A 24,597-nucleotide genomic window follows, 5' to 3' on the forward strand; every position below is an offset into this window, starting at 1 on the left:
AGAGATCGCTGGGCCAGCACCTCCCTGGACTACTTCTATGACCTGCACCTCAACAGAAATAAACCTCCCCCAATGAATGTCACCCCTCACGCCACTGTGACCTCCTCTCTCAGCCGCATGGACCCCAACTACCTGGAGCTTCGACAGGTGGGGAAGGTGTCCAGCACACAGCGTCATGGCAAGAACAGCGCTGCCCAACGGGGGCGTACCTCCCCGTGCCGGGCACTGCAGCTGTGTGCCTGGGGATAGTCCCGTGCAGGCTCCCAGCGATGGGACAGGGCCCGAACACCGCCTGCCTCCCTGGCAAGCCTCACTCCCAGACCTGCCTCTTCCACTCTCCCCTTCTCCCCCGGGGACAGGAATGGACTGAGCAGGGTTCGTGGAGTAGGACAGTGTGGACAGTGGTCACACACAGGCACGTCCCAAGTCCTCGGCCACTGTGCACCTGTAGCTCCCCTGGCCGCCCACAGCTGCCACCTCCTCGGGTCCTGGGGCCCCTGCCATCTCCGTCCTGGCCAAGCCACCACCTGTTGCGCCCATGGCTGCCTCTGGCTGGACCATGCCCGTCAAGACAAGCCCTCACCACACATGTAACTGGTCTTGCTGAACATGACCTAACGTGGCTATGGGCCTGGCACCTCCTCTGTCAGAACCCTGCCCACTGCCAGGGAAAGCTGCTGGTGTCAGCTCAAGCACAGAGTCGCTGCCACCCACATGGGAGATCTGGCAGGAGCTGCTGGCTTCTGGCTTCTGCCTAACTCAGCCCTGGCTCCTGCAGGCACCTGGGGAGGGACCCAGAACAGCAGGCCCTGCACGGCAGCTGTGGGGCCTCACATTGCACCCCACCAAAAAAAAAAAAAAAAAAACAGGTAGATTCTGACCCCGAGTCTGGGAGGCAGGAGGCCAGGGCAGCTAAGGGCCCGGGGAGATGGGGGGCTGGATCTGGGCTTCTGAGATGCGGCTGGAGTCACGGGCGCCAGGGTTCTCTGAGCAGTGTCCAGAACAGCAGTGGCACGATCATTGGAAACTTGGAAACACAAGGACGGTGCTGGGCGCCCAGCTCCCCAGCTCGGCCTACCAGGGCAGTGCTGGGCGCCCTGCACCCTGGCAGCCCCGGTAGACCAGGTGCGTCTGTCTGGGCACTGATAGGGCGCTGATGGTACCACCTCCTACAAGAGCAGGAACTGGAGTTTGGGGTACAGTCACCCTGCCCTCTCCCAGACCCTAGTACACCGCATCAGGTCATGGCCCAGAACTGATACGACTCCTCTGTGGGCAATCGCACTCCGCACTGCTTGTCTTCCATGTTTCTTTGCGGGTGTTTTCCCCAGACTGCTCCATTGCACGCTCCACGAGCTCCATGCATGTCATGAGCTGCTTGCATGTTGGTGCCCACCACACACCCACAGGCAGGTCTCTGGCCCCACCCTGTGCCCTCAGTGCAGGGCACCATGAGCCGAGAGGCCCCCCCCTCCTGGCCTGTGCCCCCAGCTCTGTGCTCTCCTGACTCTGCCAGGCCCCCTTCATGCCAGGGGTCCACAGTTACAGACCCACATTAACGCCCCCGCTGGTCATGCCTCCGGACAGTGAGAAAGCCAAGGCAGAGCCAAGCTGACCACAGAGCGGCCACACGGAGGGCAGTGCTGGCAGCAGGTGTTGGAGAGCGTCGCTAGAACTGCCCAGGTCCGACGCGCTCCCCACATCACAGTGGGGCCACAGTAATGACAGCAGGGCATTCCTACAGACTACATCTGGGCACAAACATTCTCTGGGTGGCCCCATGCGCCAGCCGCCTGGTGGCACTGGGCATGGACCTTCCTATCTGAGTCTACACTGCAGCCCAGCAGCATCCAGTAGAGCTGGCCGGACCATGGAAAGTTCTAGCCCTAGGTGGCCATGACTGACCTACAGTCGCTGTGTGGCTGGCGCCCTCTCACGATGCACTGCGTCTCACGGATTGAGAGCCACAGGGCAGGTGTGGCCAGTGGTCACTGTGCCGAGCAGGACTGCACTGGACGACAGGCCCAGGGTGCCAGTGTGATGCGCACACAGGGAGGGGTAGAGCCCCAGGCTGTACCTCCAGCACCCCATACGTAGGAGCACCTGAGGCTCCACCAGGTTGCCCCACTTGGGCTCCAGTTCCCTGCTAATACACCTAGAAAAACAGTGGAGGATGGCCCGACACCCTCACCACAGAGCTGGATGGAGCCCCCACTGCTGGCTCTTCCTGAGCCCCCGGCCATTGTGGCCATCTGGGTAGCAAACCAGCAGATGGAAAACTTATCGATAACTCTGTCTCTGACCTCTCTAACTGTCGCTGTCTGGTCCTCTACCAGCCCAGCTCTGCACCCACACCCCCCGCCTGAGGCTGCATGCGACACACATGGCCTTAAAGTGACGTCTACAGGCCTGGCCAACATCCTCCCCAGCTCCAGCATGCTGCTCTCTGACCAACAGACCAAGGGGCACTCAGCTGTGCCAGGAAAGACGGATGGTCCCAGCAGGGGGTGAGAAGCAACAGACGGCACCCCAACCTGGCATGCCCAGGGGCAGGCAGAGCCCAGGGGCAGGCAGACCCAGGCCGGCAAGGCGCAGGCAAGGCTGCGGTAAGGAGGCCTGCGGCAGGAGCCTGGCCATAGCGGAGTGCTGTCCGAGGTGCTGAAATCCAGCCTCGCCCCGACCCGGGAGAGCCAGCTCCCGTGGGTCCCAAAACCAGGGCCTCTAGGTGGGGCTCTGCCCACCACAGCCCCTGCAGAGCCAGGAAAGTGGCTGGCCCAGAGGCTGGTGGCCTGCCATGGGGAAGTCACCCCAAGCACACCCTTGTACATGCTCACAGACTTGACTCATTAAGGACACAGGGCCCAGAACACACGTAACGGTCAGCTCATGCCTGACACTGAAGGCTTAGGGGAAGCTGAGCAAGAGACCAGAGAGAAGGAGCCTCCACCCCAGCAGCCTCACGCAGGCCTGCCTGCGGCTGGAGTGGCCCTCGCCATAGCCGGCACCAGGTCCATTATCTGCTTTTTCCTTCCACTGCCCCTGCCCCTGCCAATGCCAGGCCTCGCCATGCTAGGGCCAAGTGGTAGCTTCAAACCACAGGCTGCCTGCCGGCTTCTCGGGCAGCTGCCTCATCCCAGGCAGGTCATCTGCTCCTGCAGGAGCATCCCTTGACACCTGGAGGGGTGTGCGTGCAGCGTCCTGGGCCCATGTGGAATGTGTTCCCGGCAGCAGGCGCACCCATGCGCATGTGCGCACGCAGGCGCCTTCGCGGCTCCATGTTCCAGCCGTGGGTGTGTGTGACTCGCGTGGGCTGCGGGAATCTGGGCCGGGGCCTGTGATGACTCACAGCTTGGGGGGTGTGGGTGGGCTTGTTTGAAAAGGGGCACTTTCGGTCTAAGCCCTGGGGGACAGCACTGACCGGCGCAGCCCACCCTCTCCTCGGGGGAGGCAGCCCAGCGCTCACACGCACAGCCCAAGACGGTGTCGCTACCTGGGGTCCACCCAGACCGCGTCCACTGCCCAGGGTGCCCAGGGGCCGATGAGGACCTGCCTGGCACCCAGCCCCCACAGCTCTCAGATACTCCTCTCTGATGGCCAAGATTGTGAACAATATCATACTAGTGACATGGAACAGCAAACACTCTCTCCACACACTTCATTCCCAGGCCTCACCCTCACAGCCTGCTTGCAGAAATGGGGAGAGCAGCTTGGCCAACCAGGGGCACAAAGCAGGGGGCGTGACGCCAGGGCCAGAACTCCCAGCAGGCACTCCTGCACCATGCCCCCAGAGCAAGGAAGCTCCGCCACCAAGAAGCAGTGCTTCTGTGCCCAGCGCCCGGGAGAAGGGTGTGCCTTGGGGAGCTGGTAGAGGTGGCCTGGGCTAAAATGCTCTGTGCCCCGTGCCCAGCGCCCGGGAGACGGGTGTGCCTTGGGAGCTGGTACAGGTGGCCCGGACTCGAATGCTCCACGCCCCGTGCCCAGCGCCCGGGAGAAGGGTGTGCCTTGGGAGCTGGTACAGGTGGCCCGGACTCGAATGCTCCACGCCCCGTGCCCAGCGCCCGGGAGAAGGGTGTGCCTTGGGAGCTGGTACAGGTGGCCCGGGCTTAAACGCTCCACGCCGGTGCTGGCCAAACGCAGAAGCCATTTACCACCAGTGCATTATTCATGCGAGACAGCACCCGGAGCTGGGCTAAGTGACCCACACAGCATCGCTGGGCTGGTGCCCAAGTCCCACCCCGGGAAGCGGGGACCATGCACTCCCCAGGGGGCCACTGCCCCAGGAGGGGCTCACATTCTTATCTCCTTCCTAAAAGGAAGCTGGAATCACAACGCAGAAAAGTGGCCCCGGATATTAGGACCCAACTGCTCCAGGCCAGAGGGGTCAGCATACCATGGCGCCACACCGTCACCATCACCACATGGCTGTGCAGCCCTGCACGTGGGCCTGTGGGAGCAGGGGCTCATGGTCCCCCCTCCCCAGCCCCAGGAAGCCTGGGACAGAGCCACGTGTGAAACGAACCTGACCTAGCAGGGTGGGCGGGAGAGGGGCGGGGGTCTGCGCTGGGGCTGACTGGGCAGGGTGGCAGGAGCCCAGGAGCCCACAGGGGAAAGAAATGAGGCTGGCATTGGAGACCGCTAGGTCCATAAATACTGGGTAAATGTTTTCAGGATCAAGAAAGGAATCCCCCAGGTCACGTGGAGGCGTGGGTGCAGACGCCTAAATGTTCCAGGAAGTTCCACAGCATTGGGAGTGGGGTGGAAGTGGGACCGAGACCCTCCCCTCCCTGTGTCCCCACGTGAGCGTGGCTGCACGGGCCAAGAAGCAAGCACCGGGGAAGGCTCGGCCAGAGCCCCTCTGCAGGGCAGCCCTGCCACAGCCCACAGGCGGCTGCATCCCTGCTCCAGGGCTCCAAACAGCCCACCGGGGAGCACCAGGCTGCCTCCCCGCTTACTGGGCCACCCACAGCTGCTGCCTGGGCCTCGCCAGGCCTGCGTTGCGGGCAGCAGAGCACACACGCAGGCACACACACACGCACACAGGTTCACGCCTGGAACCCAGGCAGGCCCGTTGGGCTCCAGGACAACAGCCGCCAGCAAGGGCCACCGGGGACCAGGGCTGGGCCTGACTCCGACAGGCAGCAGCGTTATATAATTAACTGCCCCAGACTCCTCCTCTGCTCTGGGCAATAACGAAGCCGCCTTCCGTTGCATAAGCCAAAATAATCATTACGGGGCCCTCCGTGGTTGTGGCGTGGCCTCGGCGGGGGAGGAGAGCAGGTGTTCTGAGCTCCTATCCTGGGGGCCCTAGGGCTGGGAGCCACCTCTGGGGACTTGCTCCGAGATGGGGGAGGGACACTTGGAGTGGGGTCTGGCTTCCAGGAACAAAGGCAGCAAAGCAGCCCAAGCATCCCCTCACCCCGCGGCCCCCTCTCCCCGCTGCCCCCTCTCCCCACTGCCGAGCCGGGCTCAGCCCCCAGTGAAGGAATGACGGCCTGTGGTGGCATCTCCCTGCGGAGGCAGCACAGAATCCCCCCTCACCGACAGCAAGGGGGAAAATGATTCAGCCACTGGAAGGCGACATTCCTGGGCTCTGCCTAAGCAGATGGGCCTCCCCCTCCCTCCAGCAGCGGCAGCGCAGCCCCGTCCAACCACCTAGAAGTTTATTGCCTCGCCGCGCCAGGGCTGGGATTGGCATCTCCGGCCTTGGCGCTCCCCACCGCTCCCTCCTCATTGGCTTGGGTTGGTTCAGGGTTGAGGGAGGCCCTTGGGCAGCAGGAAAACAAGCAGCGGTCCGGACCAGCTCCCCCCACGCCAAGGGGCCATGGCGACCAGGGAGGGGACCCTGGCGCAGCACCACCCCCTCCCCAACATACACACACACAGACACTCTGCCTCTGCTGGGCCCCAGGGCTGGCCAGGGCCCAGCAGGGCCTTTCCCAGGTCTCTGGCCGCCTCAGCTCAGCTCCCCGGCAGGCCTGGCCCACATGCTGCAAAGCCCCCAGCGCCCCTACCCAGGCAGACGGGCAACCTGTAGCCAAGGGCCGCTGAGCCCTCTGGAGAAGCCCGTGCCCAGAGCCCCACTCTAAGGAGTGGCTCAACTTCCCCAGAAAGCAGCAGAAGGGGCCAGACGTGCACAGCGTCCCTCCTCCGCGCCCACGCGCCCCCCACCAGGCCCCCGGCCGCGGCAGCGCCTACCTCCATCCGAGTAGGTCTCCGTGCCATAGCCGTCCTGCAGGCCGTTGCTCCAGGTGCCTTCGTACTTGGCCCCGTTGCCAGTGCACTCCCGCACCCCGTAGCGCCCCTTAAATCCGTGCGTCCACTCGCCCTTGTACACCCACTTCCCCTTGCTCTCCACACCAATGCCGTGGCGCTTGCCCTGCGCCCAGGTGCCCTGGTACGTGTTGCCGCTGGGCCAGGTGTAGACGCCCAGCACCTCGAAGCCGTGGCTCCACGAGCCGGTGTACTCGCCCTGGCCCTTGGGGCCGGTGCAGACGCCATGGCCGTGCGCCTTGCCGTCCTCCCAGCCTCCGCAGTAGGACCCCCCATCGTCAAAATTAAACCTACCCCCACTGGACATGCATGAAACTCGGTTTGTGGAGCCGCGCGCGGTGAAAAAAGCCCGAGGCGACCCCCAGCCCGGAGTCCAGGACCGCCGCTTTGTGCTGCGACCCGGCCCGGGGGAGGCGGCGGCGAGCAGGCGCGGGCTCCGGCGGGCTCTAAGTCACCGGGGGCGACGCGCCCCGAGCTGCGCCGCGGAGCCCGGCCGGCGTCTCGCGCTCCCGCTGGAGCCGGGACCGGAGGCGGGGGAGGGGCGGCGGGCGGCGCAGGGAGGGGGCAGGAGCGCCGCGGCTGTGCCCGCGGCTCCGCTCAGCGCCAGGGCCCCGCGGGCTCAGGCCCGGGCCGCGGCCCCCCACCTGCGGCTGCCGCGCTGCGGGCGCCGGGGGGCGGCGGCGGCAGGGCCCGCGCGCGGCGGCACGGGTGGCGGCTGCACGGGCGGCGGTGGCACGGGCGGCGGCGCGGGCGGCTGCACCATGTCGGGGGCCGCGGCCGGGCGCGGGGCGCGGCGGCAGCAGCAATGCGGCGGGCCCGGGCGGCGGCGGCGACGGCGTGCGCTCCGGGCCCGGCTCGCGCGCTCGGCAGGCGAGGCGCGCACCCAGGCCGCCCGCGCGCCCCCTGACCGGTGCCCCGGCCCCCCGCGCACACACGCGCGCACACACGCGCGCACACGGCCCGGAGAGGGGCGCTGCCTGGCCAGGCCTGGTGCGCGGGCTCAGGCTGGGACCCCAGGCGCCCCGCCCTTTGCAGCCTTTCCTGGCTTGCTCCCCAGCTCCCTGCCTCCCGGCGAGCCCGGTCGGCTGGCAACAAGGGTCCGTCGAGGGCGCCCTAGCCGCCCCCACTTTGGCAAGACTTGGATTTAAAGGGACACGAACTGTGTAACCCAGGGCACTCTGTGCGCCCTGCCATGAGAGAGGAGGCATGGTCAGGTTACCTGGGGAGACCCCACCCCCTGGCGCCCTAGCAGAGTACAAGTGGTTTTCCCCCTAAAGATCCAGAGCAGCTCGGGCCCCACCGTGGGCGCAGAGGGACGCTCATCCCAGAAAACCTGCGAGTGGCGAATCCCACCCGCTTACCCCGTGAGTTAAGCAGGAGTCACACTGCAGTCCCGGAATTCTGAGCGCCCTCTGCGACCTGGCCAACAGGTGTGCCCTCCCCACCCGCTCACAGAGCTCTTTGGAAGAGACAAGGGACATGCAGCCTCAACTCACACGCTCTCCTCCCCCTCCAGATAGCGTCTGTGTTTGGAGCATCTTGGGACCAGTGAGTCCTCAGGCAGAAGCCAGTGTCCCCGACACTCCCTGGAATGTGAACGGCCGCTACAGTTGGGGTGGTGGGCTGTGGAGAGGCCGCTGCAGGGTCAGGGCTTATGGAGGGCAGCTGCGGGGATGCAGGAGAGCTGTGGCGTGGTGGCTCCAGGTGGTTGAGGCCCTGTCTTCTCCTGTTACCCAGTGGCCAGTTGTGCTTTCCCGGGGGGCTGCAGGGTGGCTTCTCGACCTGCCCAGCCCACCTGGCACAGTGTACCTGCCACATGCCCGTGGCTGTGCAGTAGGCTTTGCAGACCTCTCTGGTTTCAAGTTGTTTTGTCAATTTACATGGGTGGGGGATGCCCTGTGGGTGTGGCTGACACGCAGCCTCACCAGCGTGGGAGACAATCGGCTGCAGAGCACCCTCACTGCATCCCAGCCCCAGCCCCGGCTCCACCAGCTGTGTGGTTCTAGGCAGTGGCCGCACCTCTCTGGGCTGCTTCCAGGAGCATTGGTGGTAGGGTTCACTGGTCCAGGCACACACAAAACCCTTGGGCAGCAGGAGTGTGCATGCTCTCTGATCCCTCCACGGGGACTGGCAGCCCTCAGCAGCCCCCAGCACACACTGTTGCAACAAATGCGGCCCTAACTCCTGCACCGTCTGCATTTGCGTTTCCAAATGCTTCCTGCTGAACCAGCAGCCCTCCAGCAGCAGGCTGTTGGAAAATGGCAACTGCTTCCAAGCCATCACTTGCCGGCACCTTGCCATCTGGCCTTGCGATTCCGAGCCCCGGCCCCGCCCCAAGAACACTCCCCCATTTCCCATGACCCTGGTGACTTCAGCCACGATGAGCTCTCCCCTCAGAGATGTGGGCACCAGAGGCGGTTCAGTGCCATGAAGCAGGGCTGGCGGCTCTCCAAGGCCGTGGGCATAGGGGAACAGCCTGGGGGGAGGGAAGGCACCATGAACCACTGCCACCTTCGTGGCCTGGGAGCCTGGCACCCTCTGCACTTGTAAAAGTCTGACCTGGGCCACCTGGATGGAAAACCCTCACCCAAGAGAGGGTAGGCCAAGCTGGGTCTCTCTGGTCCTCCCGCCCACAACTCTGGCTTCTGGCACCTGCTCTCCCCTTTGCCTGCTCTGAAGTTTTTTGAATTCCACTCTGGGGAGAGTTCCTGACCTTTTTCTTTCTTCCCCCCCCAATATATATTTATTTATTTTTATTGGAAAGGCAGATTAGATTTAGGGAGAGAAGGAGAAACAGAGGGAAAGATCTTCCGTCTGCTGGTTCACTCCCCAAATGGCCGTAATGGCCAGAGCTGAGCCGATCCAAAGCCAGGAGCCAGGAGCACCTCCCAGGTGTCCCACATGGCTGCAGGGGCCCAAGAGCCTGGGCCATCCTCCACTGCCTTCCCAGACGCATTAGCAGGGAGCTGGATGGTGCCGAGCGGATGGGCCTGGAGCTGGCACTCCAGTGTGGAAAGTTGGCCACACAGCTGCCTGCTGGACCTCCACTTCCTACAGCAGCCAGGCCTGAGGCTCTGGTGGCCCACATCCGCCTGGCTCCTGCTGGTGTCTGCCATGGGCACAGACAGCTGTCTTGGCAGCTTGTGGCCCAGCCTCCTGTGTAGCTGTGACGCACATCTGATGGACATCATGGTTCACCCTCTCCTGTGTCTGTGCTGGGACCTGCACATGCTCCTGCCCTCCCCCTGCCCCCGCTACAGTGGTGAGGGCTTCCTGCAGGTGGAAGAGAGAGGGCATTCATGCCAGACTCTAGCCCCTGGGACCAAGGTCCTCGCGGCCTCGCTGAAGCTGGGGGCGGCCTGGCTGAGAGGTCTGTGCCAGTGACCGGCCCCCCATTAGCCAAGCAGCAATTCATTTCTGTGGGAACACAGCCATGATGCCAGTGCAGGGACACAGCCGCGATGCCAGGGCAGGGACACAGCCGCGATGCCAGTGCAGGGACATAGCCGCGATGCCAGGGCAGGGACACAGCCGCGATGCCAGTGCAGGGACACAGCCGCGATGCCAGGGCAGGGACACAGCTGTGATGATAGTGAGGCTTGGCTCTGGCAGGTGGTGATATTCTACCACTCAGGGACACTGGGGCCCAGGTCCTGGGCTGGGCACCACCCCACTGACCCCTGGGAGCACCAAGGCAAAGGGACAAGAAGCCCCAAGAGGTCAGAGGCTGAGCAGCACCTGGCATCCCGGCACCTTCTCCCTCCAGGGGCCCCTGGACTCCCAGCCTGGTGCAGCCCAGCCCCGGACCCTCTCACAGCCTGTCTGCCTCCACTACGGCCCAGGCATAGCCTTGTCACCAGATCAGCCCCCACAGCACGCTGGGTGCTCGTCCCTGTCCCTCTAACATGGTGGTGGTCTGGCATCTGGCCCAAGTGGGCTAAGTCACCACCTGTGGTGCTGGCATCCCACATGAGTGCTGGTTCAAGTCCCAGCTGCTCCACATCCCATCCAGCTCCCTGCGTGTGGCCTAGGAAAGCAGTGGAGGACGGCCCAGAGCCTTGCAACCCTGCACCTGGGTGGGAGACCTGGAGGAGCTCCTGGCTCCTGGCTTTTGTCTGGCCCAGCTTCAGCCTTTGTGGCCATTTGGGGAGTGAACCAGCAGAAAGATGAAACTTTCTCCTGCACTCTGCCTGTCAGATAAATACATCTCCACGACGCTGGGGCAGGAACCTCTCAGGCACACAGTGCTGATGCGCACTCAGGGGCTGACCCCACTCTGCAGCGTTCCGTGTATCCACCCACTGGCTCTCGGCGCTGTGTGACAGGAGCCTGCTGCTCCGGGCAGCACCACCCTAGGTGCACCCCATCACATCTGAAGGAAGGGTGCTCTCACAGCTCCCCAACACCAGAAGGCACAGAGAGACGTGGCCACATTCTCAAGGCCACACAGCCACTGCATGACAGACCTGGGCAGGGATACAGGACAGCCAGAGAGGAGGGCATAGCCTGCAGGCTCACACAGAGCGCTACGTGCCCGACCCTGCAATGCTGTGGGCCCTCATGCGGGACAAGCCACTGAATGCCAGCTTCTTACCCTGATGTGCCCTGGCAGGTGGCTGGTCCACACACACGTCCCCAGGGGGCCCTGCACCCTGAATCTCCAAGGCAGGACTAGCACTGCCAGTCAGTCATGGCCAGAGGAGCTCGGCCCAGGAGTGCTGGCCCTCTCCCTGTCACTTCCCCTTCAGGAAGTGGCACTGGTGACGTCCGGGGCCTGCATCAGCAGCCAGGTGGACTCAGGTCATCAGGGCACAGAGGGCCGGAGCGTGGGCTGCTGCCCACACTGTGGTGTCAGAGTCTGCACCAGCCATTCGTGCAGCCAATTTCTACAAACCTGACCTAGTGCCATAGCCTAGTAGCTAAAACCCTCATCTTGCATGCACTGGCATCCGATCTGGGTGCTGGTCCGTGTCCCCGCTGTTCAACTTCCCATCCAGCTCCCTGCCTGTGGCCTGGGAAAGCAGTGGAGGACGGCCCAGAGCCTTGGGACCCTGCACCTGTGTGGGAGACCCAGAAGCTCCTGGCTCCTGGCTTCAAATCAGCTCAGCCCCAGCTGTTGAAGCCACTTGGGGGTGAACCAGTGGATGGAGAATCTTTCTTTTTGTGTCTCCTCTCTGTAAATCTGCTTTTCCAATAAAAATCTTACATACAAAAAAACCTGACCCATCCAGCAGGGGTCAGAGAGCAGACTCCCTGCCCACACAGAGGCCTCAGGGGAAGTGGGGATGTGGCAGCCTCAGGTCCAGGGAGACTCCATGTGGCCAGGAGCAAGCCGGGAGCATGGCCAACAGCTGGTTTGCCTCAGATGGGATGTGTGTGCAGCTCAGGACTCCCCCGCTGACAGTGCAGGGAGGCTGTGCGTGGGGCATCTCCAAGCCAACTCTGCGGGAAGGTGTGTAGTACTCACCCCCTGCTGACACATGCCAAGGGGCAGCCTTGCCCAACCAGGTCTTGGGCTGCTCTGACCACCCCGGCCCTGGCATGTGGGACACCGAGGTCTGCACATGACACAGAGACCAGAGCCTAAGAGACGCTGCTGCCTGGCTTCAGATTCCCATGGGGGTTGCAAACATCTGGGGCAAGGCCCAGCAACATGTGGGCTGCACACATTCCATGGCAGCCGTACCACATTGTCACCAAGAGGATACCCCGGGGAGCCCCACTTTATCAAGCACGGAGACTCACTCAGCTCAGCCCAAGAGGGGGTGCCCCTTGGCGTGGCCCCTGTGAGGACGGGAAAGGCACGGGGGGAGGATGTCACCCTGTGAGGCCCACCCCCATTCCAGTCAGCCCTCAGTGATGCAGCTGCCGTGGTCACAGGCAGCTCCCCTCAGGGCACCCTGCACTGCAGGGGTGGCCAGGCAGGGGCACCCTGCACTCAGGCTGCACCAGCTGTGCCCAGGCGCTGGACGGAGCCAGTGACACACGCCTTCCCCTCCTGCCACCTCCTGCCGCCCTTGGTTTCATTCAGGTAAAATGCAGGTGACAGATATGCCACTGACCACTTTAAAATGAACAATGCAGGGATGCGTGCAGTCACCACCCCCTGCCTGCTTCCACAACAGTCCCCTCACCCCAAAGGACGTCCCTTCCCTGGCAAGCTCCTCTCCTTGTCGCGACACCTGCCTTGCCACTCACTGGCAGGAGGCCTCCCGTAAAGCCGCAGAGGCAAGCTCACTCGTTCACTCTGCCACCACACGCCTCCAGCCCCGCTGATCCACACACAGCCACCCCCGGGCTGCCTGAGCTCTCTGCCCGCACTCTCTGCACAACTGCTGTGTGCGAACCCAGCCTGCGCCCCAGGTGGCCCTGCAGCTCTCTCCTCCCTTCCTCCTTTCACCGTTTGGGTCCCCCAACCTGGAGAGAGCCAGTCGAGGGAACGGTGGGGGTTCCATTGGGTCTCCTCATTCCCCATCCACTAAGGGAGTGGTCTTCAGAGCTAAGTCAATGAGATGCTACGAGTCCTTTTTAAAAAAGATTTATTTATCTTTAATTGGAAAGGGAAATTCACAGAGCAGAATAGAAAGCTCTTCCATCCACTGGTTCACTCCCCCAGTGGCCAGAGCTGAGCTGATTAGCAGCCAGGAGCCAGGACTTCTCTGGGTCTCCCACGTGGGTGCAGGGTCCCAAGGCTTTACACTGTCCTCCACTGCTCTCCCAGGCCGCAAGCAGGGAGCTGGATGGGAAGTGGAGCAGCGGGGACACGAACCAGTGTTCATTTGGGATGCTGGCACTTGCAGGCAGAGGATTAGCCAGCTGAGCCATCACATTGGCCCATGAAGCTCCTTTTAAGATTCATTCATTTTTTGAAAGGCAGATTTACGGAGAGAAAGGGAGAGACAGAGAATCTTCCATAGCTGCTTTATCCCCCACACGTTTGGGGCTGAGCTAAGCTGGAGCCAGGAACTTCTTCCTGGTCTCTCACTTGGGTGCAGGGACCTGGGAACTTAGTCCGTGGACATCAGGGGGCAGCCAGGACTCGCCATTCTCTGGCGAGTGCCGGCAGCTGTTTTCCTCTGTCCTGTCCAGCTTACAGCTCGGAGTGCACCCCCATCCAGAGGGGAACAGGACGCTGCTCACCCTCTGGTGTTTCCCTAGCGGCTGCAGGCCCGTCCTGACAGAGCAAAAGCAGCCCAAGGGGCGGCCATGTTGGCTTCGCATCAGGGAGCTCACCAGGCCGCACGGCCATCCTACACAGATGGTCGACAGTGTAGGGCCTGCTGGGCTGGCCTGCATCCGGGGCTCACCCGTGACTGGACCCCGGGTCCAAACCTGGCTGCAGGAAGGACCGAGGGGCGCTCCGGAGGCAGCTGAGGATGGGCGGCGCTCACCCAGCAGGGCTCAGCCAGGGCTCCGGGTGGCTCTTGGCTCCTGGGCAGGCCTGGGCAGCCGCACAAGCAGGAGGCAGAGGTAATTACCGAGCAGGGTCCACTGGGACCGAGGAGGGAATTGAGAGCAGGAGAGGGGAGGCTGCCAGCTCATTTGCTCACCGTCCATGGAGTGCCTGCTCCCTGGCTGCCCCTCCTGGGGACCCTGCAGTCCAGGGGCGCAGGGCCTGGGGAGCACTCACCTCTGTGCTCCAGTCCTGAGCCTGGCCTGTGGGAGGTGCTCCCTGGAGGTTCATGGGACTGATGGCAGGGACATGGAAGCAGGAGGGCATGTCTGCTGTGGACACAGGGGCAGCAGGTGCCAGGCAGGGGCGTGCAGAGGAACACCAGCACATTGGGAACTGAGACTTAGAAAAACCCGTGTCCACCAGTGGGGTCTGGATCATGGCACAGTGAGCTAAGACGCCACCCACTGTGCCAGAATCCCTGTGGCCAGCTCACGTCCAGCTGCTCTGCTTCCAACCCAGCTCCATGCTGATTCAGCTGGGAAAGTAGGAGATGGTCAGTGCTTCGGCCACTGTGGCCCAAGGGGAGACCCGGTGGGAGCCCCACACACCTCGCTTCAGCCTGGTCTAGCCCTGGTCTTTGCCGGCCCTTGCTTACTCTATCCCCTCTCTGTAGCTCTACCCTCCAATAAATAAGTATTTTTTAGAATATGTTTTTATTTTGATAATCTTACATAGTTGATTAGGGCACAAAGGGTCAAGGGTTACAGGAAAGTGGGTAAGACCATTGTTTCCACACTAATATCATTTTTTTCTTTCTGTATCTGAGGTAAGAGCAGAAACAAAGGGAGAAGCCCCCCAGCCCCCCAGCCTCCCCTCAGCCTCCCCCACCCAGCCTCCCCCCAAACCTCCCCCCAGCCTCCCCCCAGCACCCCCCACCCAGCCTCCCACCCAGCCTCCCACCATCCCAGGTCCCCGATGTGGGGCATGCTCCGAGGGTCCTGCTCAAGCAGTTTTGATAGTTCAACAGTTCTGAATTGCTGCCAATCTCGCCGTTTTAAGCACGATGAACTCTATTCAGAATCCACTGGCTGACATAGTCTCTTCATGGTTGGGGTTCTGAGATCAGCAGTTCAGTTGGAGGGATCCCCGAAGAAACTGCATCTGAGGTGATCCCAGCCATGATTCTTGTGTGCGCTTGCCAGTCAGCTCATGCACACGCTGGTCTTTGCAATTGCTGGGTCAGTTCTGTTTCCAGCACTGTCTTCCATGCGAACCGATGGGTGTTACAGTCCAGCCCGATTCTGTCCGCTTCATACTTGGCCCTCACACAAACCAGTGGGAGCTGCAGCCTAGCTGGGGTGACTCCCCACAACCCCCACCAGGCCTGCCCCCTACCCTGGTTCCCTTGCTTACCAGTATGTACAGCAGACTGGTCCAGTCTGTCCCACATCCCATTCAGCTCTCATACATGTCAATGGGCATTGAAACCTAGTTCAACCCAACCAGCCCTGCTATTCAGTCCAGCCCACCTGTATAGGAAACCTGGAAGAAATTCCTGGCTCCTGGCTTTGGATGAAGCTCAGCTCCGGCTGTTACAGCCATTTGGGTAGTGAACCAGTGAGTTTTCTACAGCACCGGCAACCTCTCGCTGAATTGCAATCCCACACCGTCTCCTGCCTGGCTGCAAAATCCACACATGGCCTGCTGGGCTAGAGTGACTCGGGTGGCCAGGACTCTCCTTGGTGTAAACATCGTACAGGTTGCATGAGAGCCAGGGTGGGCTGCAGGACACAGCGCGGGGCTGCAGCCCAGATGAGAAGACCCCTAGTCATTGCAGCTGATTGCCCCTTCCAGAAGCTTCCAGCTCCCATGCTGGTGGTCCCCAGGTGCCAGCAGAGTGTGCTGGATGAAACTGCCCAGGTTTGTGCCTGTCTCCAGTGAGGGGCAGTAGTGAGAGACCCCAGCAGGTGCCCCAGGGACAGCAGACCTAACCAGGGATGCCCACGCCTTCAGATGCTGCTGTGACCAGCGGTCCTGTCATCCACTACGTGTGTCCTGGCTGCACCCAGATATTGAACTTTTTAAAAAAAGATTTATTTTTATTGCAAAGTCAGATAGAGAGGAGGAGAGACAGGAAGGAAGAGCTTCTATCCGATGATTCACTCCCCAAGTGGCCGCAATGGCCGGAGCTGAGCCAATCCAAAACCAGGAGCCAGGAACTTCTTCCGGGTCTCCCACACGGGTGCAGGGTCCCAAGGCTTTGGACCATCCTCCACTGCTTTCCCAGGCCACAAGCAGGGAGCTGGATGGGAAGAGGGGCCGCTGGGATTAGAACCAGCACCCATATGGGATCCCATTGCGTGCAAGGCGAGGCCTTTAGCCACTATGCTACTGTGCCAGGCCTGATGTTGAACTTCTTAACATGCCCCCAACACCTGATCAAGGCGGACGCTGTCCCCACCCTCAGTCCCTGGCTGTGGCCAGTGCTATTGCTGGAGGACACACCCTGGCCCCGTGGCATGGCAGGTGCTCCAGGCATGGCAGAGATCAATGGGCAGGTCCTCACATACAGAACCCTGTGGCCCAATGGTTCCGCTCCACACCCAGCCCCAAGGCGCCACACCCTGGTGGCCATCTCAGGTAGTCCATGAACATGAATCATGACCCATGGTGCACTCTCGGCAACAGAAGCCACCGGCCCCTGGAAAAGGGGGCACTCACACACGGCCTCAAGGGGGGCCTAGAACGGCAGGTGCAGGAAGCAGGCATGAAGGACCACACGGCTGTGGCCACCCTGTGCAGGATGCCCAGGCATGGGGACAGAGCTCACGGCTGCCGGGGGTTGCTGCACCTGCTCTGGTGCAGACGCTGGCCACGGCCGCAGAGCTCTGTGGACATGGTGGTCACTGTCTGCCCATCACCTCACCTGGGCAGCTTGTGGGTGGAGTGCATGTTGATAAAACTGTAGGAAATGCGAGCGAAGTAAGGTGAGGATGTGGATCTGTTGCATGCTTGAACACTGTCCCGTTGCCCAGTGGCCGCCCAAGAGACAGGGGGACCTGGAGGCAGACAGCGAAGGAGCCAGCCCAGAGGCGCCCCACGCCCACCCACGCCCACCCACGCCCACCCACGCAGCTCCCTGGATGCCAGAGAGCCAGACAGGTGAGCCTTTGGAGACAGAGTAACACAGGGCTGGTTACCAGGGTTCTGCCGCTGGGGGAGGGGGAGTCCACAGAGACACCGAGTGACGAAGTGGCTGGCGCTGGCAGAACAAGGCTTCCCCAGGGGAGATGAGAATCTGTAATGACCACTGGGTCTAGCCGCTGCCTGTGAGCCAGCGGCTCGTGGGTGTGCCCATCAGAGTCCTGGCAACTCCGCTTCCCTGCGGCTCCTGCTGATGCGCTGAGGTAGGAGGGCAAGATGACCCACATGGGAGGCCCAGGTGAGCGTTAGGCTCCTGGCGTCATGCCGGACCAGGCGTGCCTGTGGATGGAAGCGCTCTCCCTCTCCAGAACTCTGCCTTTCAAATAAATACCTCCTTCACAGAAGAAAAGTTCTGGAACTATGTAGTGGTGATAGTTGCAAGGAAGCACCCCGTGGAGACACCACAGACCGCTGAGGCTCAGCCTGTGTGAGCAACTTCATTTCACAGACTGCCAGGGCCCAGCAGGAGAGGGCAGGGCTGCCCCAGATCCCGGTCTCCATCATGGCTCTGCGAGAGAGGGCACGCCCAGGTAGCCGTGCGGACTCCGCTTTGCTGGGGCCAGGTGCCCAGGGGAGCTGTCGGAGGGCCCCTCCAGGCCAGCAGCCACCTTCTTCCTGTGGCCCCGGAACCCTGCGACTACGGCTCCTCTACCCACAGCTCACCGGGAGTGACAGCCCAGAATGTCAGCCAGCAACACCAAAGCCGTGCCAGGTGGACTGGGGGTCGGGACTGCCTCCCTGCACCTCCCCAAAGGGATGAGGGAGGAAGGCTGAGCTGGGGGTCCAGGCTGCAGGACAGTTCTCGCCCGCCCCCAGTGTGATTCCCAGGCTGGTTTTGGGGACCGGGGCTCGGGCAGGCTGTTGGCCATGTGGACACAGCAGGGTCAGGATCAGAACAGGCCCCAGCAGCCCTGCTCACTCTCACCAGGTAACTGCCAGGTGAACCAGGGCTGTGGCAGCAAACCCAAGCCTGCTGGTCACGTATGACGGAGGAGCCAGGCTGAGGTGTCTAAAAGCAGGAACGCCACACATCCCCCTGGAGGCAGTCACCTACGGGGACGCACACCGGTAGCTGGAGACATGCCCTGGGGCTGGGCAGGTGGCAGGTAGCCAGGCTGGCCCTGGCCAGGACCCAGCCCTCCAGCAGGCGCATGGAGCCTAGGGCTAAGCTGGCACAGGAGGCGGATATCGGGGCAGTGCCAGCCTGGGGCTCAGGCGAGCTTCTCCAAGTCCGGGCCGAGGTTCACGGATGGGCCGGCTTGGCCCAGCCCCGACCTCTTGCTCAGCAGATTCCAAGTGCAGAGGGCAGTTTAGTTCCCTCTGGCAGCTCCGGGGGTTCCTGAGCCAATGTTTTGGAGTAAGGCTAAGGATCTGAGTCAAGTGGGTCCTCCTCCACGACATGGGTCTCCCCACCCGGTCACACAAAGGCCCAAGCAGGGCTCGGAGATGCTTGTCTGAAAATGCTCGTTGCTGGGCCCCCGGGTCTGCCCTGGGACGCGTCGGGCCCCCGGCAGCTGCACCGCCGGGTCTGCCCTGCGACGCGTCGGGCCCCCGGCAGCTGCACCGCCGGGTCTGCCCTGCGACGCGTCTTCAGGTGACTGGAACGCAGGAGGATTTGGGAACTGCGCCTGTGCGCTCTGGAGGTCCCACTGCACATGCGGGGGGCTGTGCTCTGCCTACACAGGTGGCAGCAGGCAGCCCAGCCTTGCTCCCTGGGCTGGGTCTTCAGGGAACAGAGACTGCCTGAGAGCAAGCTGTCCTGTGGCTGCCTCACTGCAGTGCAGACTACACCCCCTCAGCCACCATCTGCCATCTAACTGTCACCAGGCACATCCGCTTGCTCCTGCCCTGCTGTCGGGAGCCCTCCCCCCTCCGGCTGCCCCTGCCCTCCCCCCCAGAGGTTGGGGCTCACACCCCTGGTGCAGCATGCGGCAGAGCCTTGAATCCTGGCTGCACTCTCTCCTGCTAAGCCGTCTCCCATGACGGGGAGCTGCCCAGCCCAGGGTGTGTGCACATGGTCATGTGGGGGTGCACACAGCTGTAACACCAACCTGGCATTTGCCCTCAAGTGCCAACAGTGGCTCCTTCCATCAGCCGCCTTACCTCACCTTCCCTAGCTAGTCTCCCACCACTGCGGGCCTGGGGTTGCAGGACACAGCATCCAGCCCCCAGCACTGTGTGTTTCTGGCACCACAGCTTCTCCACTGGAGGGCAGCAGCAACCCCAGGCACAGCCTGAGACCGAGGGACTTCCATTTGTGGCTCCAGCAGGTGCGGAGCACAGGCAGTCATGGGGTGCAGGGAGCAGGCCTAGGGATGTCCCCTTGCCAGCTGTGCTCTGGGCCTCGTACCCACCTGCAGTTGTTGCAGGCACAGGGCCCAAGGGGCCTTCCTCTCGGCACCAATGGGCTCGGTGGGGGGTGGTGCAGGGAGGGCCCTGGTTCCAGTGGCCCCAGTCCTCAGTCTCACAGCACCCGCACCTCTGCCTGCATCCCCCAGGACCTGCTTACACACCTGCCAGGCTCTCACCTCCCCACAGCACAGGAGCTGAGCTGCAGAAAGCGCATCTCTGCCTCTGCTCTGAGGTAGGGCAGCCAGGCTCAGCCCCCGCCCGCACGCCTGCCCACAGCTCCACCACGCCAGGGCAGCCAGGCTCGGACCCTTTGCCCCAGGCCTGCCCACAGCTCCACCACGCCAGGGCAGCCAGGCTCGGCCCCCGCCTGCAGGCCTGCCCACAGCTCCGCCACGCCAGGGCCCAGGGTGGATGTAAAGGAAGCAAGGGGGATCTTGCCCATGGACTAGCGATCCAGCGTGTGCCCTGCTGAATGCCATGTGTTCCACAGGTAATGTCCGGCGTCCTGTTTGCTGAGAGCCAGGGGGTTGTCAGCCCCCCCACAGCTGAGAAAGTGGAGCCTGCTGCTCAAACCCTGCTGGCACTGAGTCTGTGGGGGGTCCGGCCGCCCCAGGCTCATCCCCAGACCTGCTGCCCTGCCTCCTGCCCACTTCACTGTCGGCCCCTGGTCTCTGCCCCCTCCACGACAGCCCTATCTCCCCAAGACGTCTCCGTGCCCGCTCCCACCTGCTGTTGGGCTCAGGACCACCCCTGGAGTGTAACTTTGGACTAACCACACTGCCACAGACCTCCTTTCCAGGTAAGGTCACACACACAGGGTTGGGACCCCAGTCAACTGCTGCCTCAGTGCAGGCAGGGGTGAACCACCCACCCCACCCCTGAGGGGCCAGCTTTGCCACAAAGGAAGGGAGACCCAGGATAGCCAAGCTGCTTGCTCACCCAGAGTTACACTGCTCAGCCCGATGTACACCTCCCTGTGATCCCCAAAACACACAGGTCTCCAGGCTGGGGGCAAGCAGGGCTCGCGTCAGGGCTCAGAGGAGAGGGGCCGGCGGGGGGAGGGTCTGTGGCCTGGGGCAGGCACTGCAGAGGGTGAGGCCTGCAGCCCACCTGCACTGGAGGAATTGGGTAGGGACCCCTGAGGACCCCTGACGCCTAGTGGCAAATTACAAAGCGGCGCCATCTGCTGGGCACCCAGGGAAGCACAAGGGACCAACATGCGTGGAGCTGCTAGCACCCCCCCCACCCTGGAAGCTGCCCAGCCAGTGGGCTTCCCTGGGGCCCAGGACCCGAGCCCAGCACAGGATGGGAAGGAGCCTTCGCTTGGTTTGTCAAGTTTTCTGCAGCATTTGCTGCTCTGGGGAATCTTTTTTTTTTTTTTTTTTTTTTTTTACACAGTCAGATATACTGAGAGGAGGAGAGACAGAGAGGAAGTGGAGCTGCCGGGATTAGAACCAGCGGCCATATGGGATCAAGGCGAGGACCTTAGCCACTAGGCCACACTGCCGAGCCCTGCCTGCTCTGGGGAATCTTAAGAAATCCTATCCTGAAACCAGACATCCAAGGGTCCCCCCCCAAGGATAAATATGTTCTATCTTTTCCTTTAGGGACCTCTTTGCTGCTGGAAGCCCATCTTCCCACCCAAAAGTCCTCTGGGTCTGGGCCAGACCACCTCCTGCCCTCTCTGTGGCTCCTCCCACGCTATCCCTCATCTCCCCACCTGCTCCCCAGCTCAGCAGCAGCGTCCAATCACACACAGAACAGTGCATGCTTGGAAGGAAAGCCCCTCCCCGTCCCTGTCCGTTGGAGTGGGGGAGGGGAGATGCTCGGGGGTACTCCAGCACCTGCTCTGGTAGCAAAGGTGCTTGCCACACTCACCTGCTCAGACCACTGCCATCGGGCAGTGTGCCTGCGACCCCCATGGCACCCTGCTCTGCTAGGACCAGCCTGCATTCACTGCCAGAGTGGATGCCTCGGGCTACACCTCCTGTGGCACCTCCTCGTGGCAGACGGGCTCCTGCCAGGCTGTGGAGGCCCAGCCTCCCTCAGGTGGGGGACCCTCACTGTCTCCCCAAGCTCACGGCCCACCCATACCTCCTAAGCTGTCCCTGGTCCTCACCCTGTCCAGAGTCGGACGCCCCTCCTGCAGACTCCATCTCAGACAGCACCCCGACTGGGTGAGAGAGGCCCCAGAGGCATGCATCCTGGGGGCGGGGGGGGCTCCACGGTGCTCTCCTCAGGACGGCTGCCCCGAGACGAGGGCTGGGGTCTGCAGGCGAGAGCTAGCCTTCAAGTTAGGCCCATCCTGGCCAGGCTGCTCCTTCCTCCCGCCCGCCCGCCCAGGTCTGACACATGGCCAAGGGGCAGCCCTGCAGGCATTGGCAGGTGGAACACAGCTGTGCCATGCCACCTACCGCAACTGCCTGACTGCCGCGTCCCACCTGGGAACACGGCCCCAGGTCCTGGGTCTGCACCCAGGTGACACGGGACATGAACGTGGCACACACCTGGCCCTGTGTTGAGGACGGTGCATACTGACCTGTACCCTGCTGAGGAGGACATCAGCCGCCCAGGGTGGCACAGTGCAGCCGGCCCCGGCCTCCGGGCTGTGCAGACTCCCCCGGGGGGCCCGCTGTGACAACTGGAGCCTGAACACGCATATCTGTTTTTACTTTCACTACCTCAGGATACCATCTCAGCAGGTGCGAGTGCAGCAAGATGCCTGCCCAGCTTGGAGAAGTGACTGCCCGTGACGTGGAGTGGGGCGGGGGTGGGGCCGTGCAGTGGGGAAGGGGCGGCCTCCAGCTGACAGCCAGTGAGTCCCAGGTCGCCCGAAGGTGGGGGACTCCCCAGTGGCCGTAATGGTGAAGGCCGGGCCAGGCCCAAAGCTGGGGGCTGGACTGAAAGTGGAGCAGCCGGTGGCTGAGGTCTGCCCCGTCACTATGGCTGCACACCAGGGGCAGGCCAGGGGGTCCTACAGAGGCCTTGGGGTGTAGGAGATGGTTGCTAAGGACTTCACAGGGCAGGCCATCACATCACCATGTGAGTAAGAGGGCTGATACAGTGATGGCGCAGATGGGGTGCCAGAGGGTCTCCCCAGGCTGGACGGCCCTGCCTGCCAACATACAGCAGAGCTAGGCCTGGGGCTGCCAGGAGCTGGGAGGGTCTCCTGGAACTAGGCCTCTGTCCTGCCCTGGTACCCAGGGTGGGGGGTGGTGGGCCACGGCAGGCTGCAGCACACACGTGAGAGCCAGGCTGCGGAGTTGCCCTTACCAGGCCAAGGTGCCCTGCCAGCGAGAGCTGAGGACGTGGGTCTGGCAGGATCCCTGACCGCAGGAGCATCCCACACACAGGAGCATCCCAACCACAGACATGTTGCAGGGCCTGCCTGAGCCCAGAGAAAGTGTGGGGAACTCACCCCGACACACATGAAAGACAGCCAGCTGCTAGTCCAGCAGAGGACCTCGCAGCTCTCTGAGGAGGGACAGGACGGCGAGGACACAGCATTCAGCCAAGCTCTCCGGGGAGCTGGGACGCTGCGGAGCGTGGACGGCCTCAGGGCCTCACACTTCACACAGAACCAGGAAGAGCCCCTGTGGGGGCAGATGGACCCTGTTACTCTCCATGGAAGGGGGAGCCCGATGAGGGTTACAGTCGGGACAAGCACACAGCACGCCGAGGGCCACAGGCCAGAGGTGGCTCCTCCCCGTCAGTCTCACGGCGACACCCCAGGACTTGCTCCCTTTCCACGCACACTGCACACCGAGGGCCTGGAAGCGGCTGCAGGAGACGGGCTGTCCCCCAGCACAGAGGTGATCTGACACCAAGGAGCGGCCACCCCCTTCTTTTCCCCCTACTGAGTTTTCCCACGACCCCTCCGTCTCTACCAGTGACCCACAGGGGTCTGTAACCCCCTCACCTTTGTAATGAATATTAAAACAATAAGATGTGTATCAGCTGGGACATGAACAGGGATGGAGGCATCACGGGTGGCAGCCACACAGACTGCGTCATGGCCCTGACAAGGTTTTATAGTTGCTGGTTGAGCAGCATGAAACACCAAGACGCACAAGGTCCCTCAGCACTCCCACCCACGAGAACGCAGCTGCTTCTCCCACACACCGTGGACACTCAGCTCCCAAGTTACGTCGTGTTCCTGCTGGGACTTACCGCGTGCCAGGTGACCTGTGGGCTGGTGTCGCTGCTGGGGTGAGGGTCCCCCATCCCCAAGGACAGGACTCTGATTTGGAAGCAGGCATGCAGCCACTGACAGGAGGAACTGCATCTTCCGTTTGCAGGTGGACAGGCAGGCCCCGGCTGGAGAGGCAGGCCCTGTCTGAACAACGGCAAGCCCCGGCTGGACAAGCAGGCCCCGGCTGGACAACGGCAAGCCCCGGCTGGACAGGTAAACCCCAGCTGGACAGGTAGGCCCCGGCTGGACAGGCAGGCCCTGGGATTTATGCCAGCTCAGCCAGGGAGCCTGAGTCTTCTTCCTGGCCACGGTCAGCAGAGGATGGGCCTTTCCAGGACGAGGCCAGCTTAGCAGGAAGGCCGACAGAGAGCTGTGTCCTTGAGGAACTGGCAGGAAGGGAAAGGCAGGCTGACTGTGCAGGGACAGACCAGCCCAGCGACCCCACACACGCCTCTGACGGAGAGCTGGCCGTCTGTGGGGGCCAGTGGGGAGCACCTGGGCTGCCCATCCCCACCGGCCCAGCAGAGCTCAGGGCTCCGCCGCAGCTCCTGGTTCTTCCCACCACCGGCCTGCCGCCCAGCCTCCAGTACCTGCACCTGGGGCTGCTTCCTGGCCGCCAGGGGCCGCCAGGGGCCACCTAAATGCGAACTCCTGGGACCCAGGGTTGCTCCGGCATGGTGGCTTGGAAGCCAGGCCGAGTTGGGGTGGCCGTCCCGGGCACAGCGCAGTCCATGGACCCCACACACCATGGTCCCTGGACCTGTGAGTTCTTCATTCTTCCCTTGACGCCTGAGAAGTGCATCCTGGGAAGGAAGGTGCTGATTGGGCCTCAGGGCAGGTGTCTGGCCAGGGCAGCAGCAGGAGGTGAACCCAAAAGTGGAGGGAGTGGAGACTGAAGCACTTCTGCTTGGGGAAGCAGCCCTCGGGGCGGCCCCGCCCTGGCCCCTCCAACCGCAAGCGTAGGGCTTAGTGGGCTATGCATCTGCCAGCACAGCCTGATGGGTCAGGCGCTCCTCACACCGCGTGAGCTCCTTCCGGCTGCTGCAAGAACGCTCTGGGAGCGGCTTCCCACATCCCACCCTTGTTCCTGGAGCAGGGACCCCAGGCCGCCAGCTCTTAATGACCACTAGGAACCCTGTCCCCGGGTCCTGTGCTCTGGGGAGGCAGTGGGGCCCAGATACTG

The 24,597-nt window shown here is 62.8% G+C and overlaps 1 protein-coding gene across 2 annotated transcripts in view; it reads right to left on the reverse strand.

Moving 5' to 3' along the window:
* JPH3 (junctophilin 3) overlaps window positions 1-23,555 on the reverse strand; it is a 41,436-nt gene extending 17,881 nt beyond the window's left edge. The window contains exon 1 of one of the 2 annotated variants that reach the window (XM_058674211.1): window positions 23,393-23,555. In XM_058674211.1, the coding sequence (XP_058530194.1) occupies window positions 23,393-23,507 (115 nt within the window). In that variant the 5' untranslated portion in view covers window positions 23,508-23,555. Of the gene's footprint in view, window positions 1-6,195; window positions 7,070-23,392 lie in introns of those variants that run through there. The other variant, XM_058674210.1, reaches the window with a different exon arrangement.
* Between the last annotated feature and the right edge of the window lie 1,042 nt (window positions 23,556-24,597).

The sequence above is a fragment of the Ochotona princeps genome, chromosome 16 (genome assembly GCF_030435755.1).
Source record: "Ochotona princeps isolate mOchPri1 chromosome 16, mOchPri1.hap1, whole genome shotgun sequence".
Lineage (NCBI taxonomy): Eukaryota > Metazoa > Chordata > Mammalia > Lagomorpha > Ochotonidae > Ochotona > Ochotona princeps.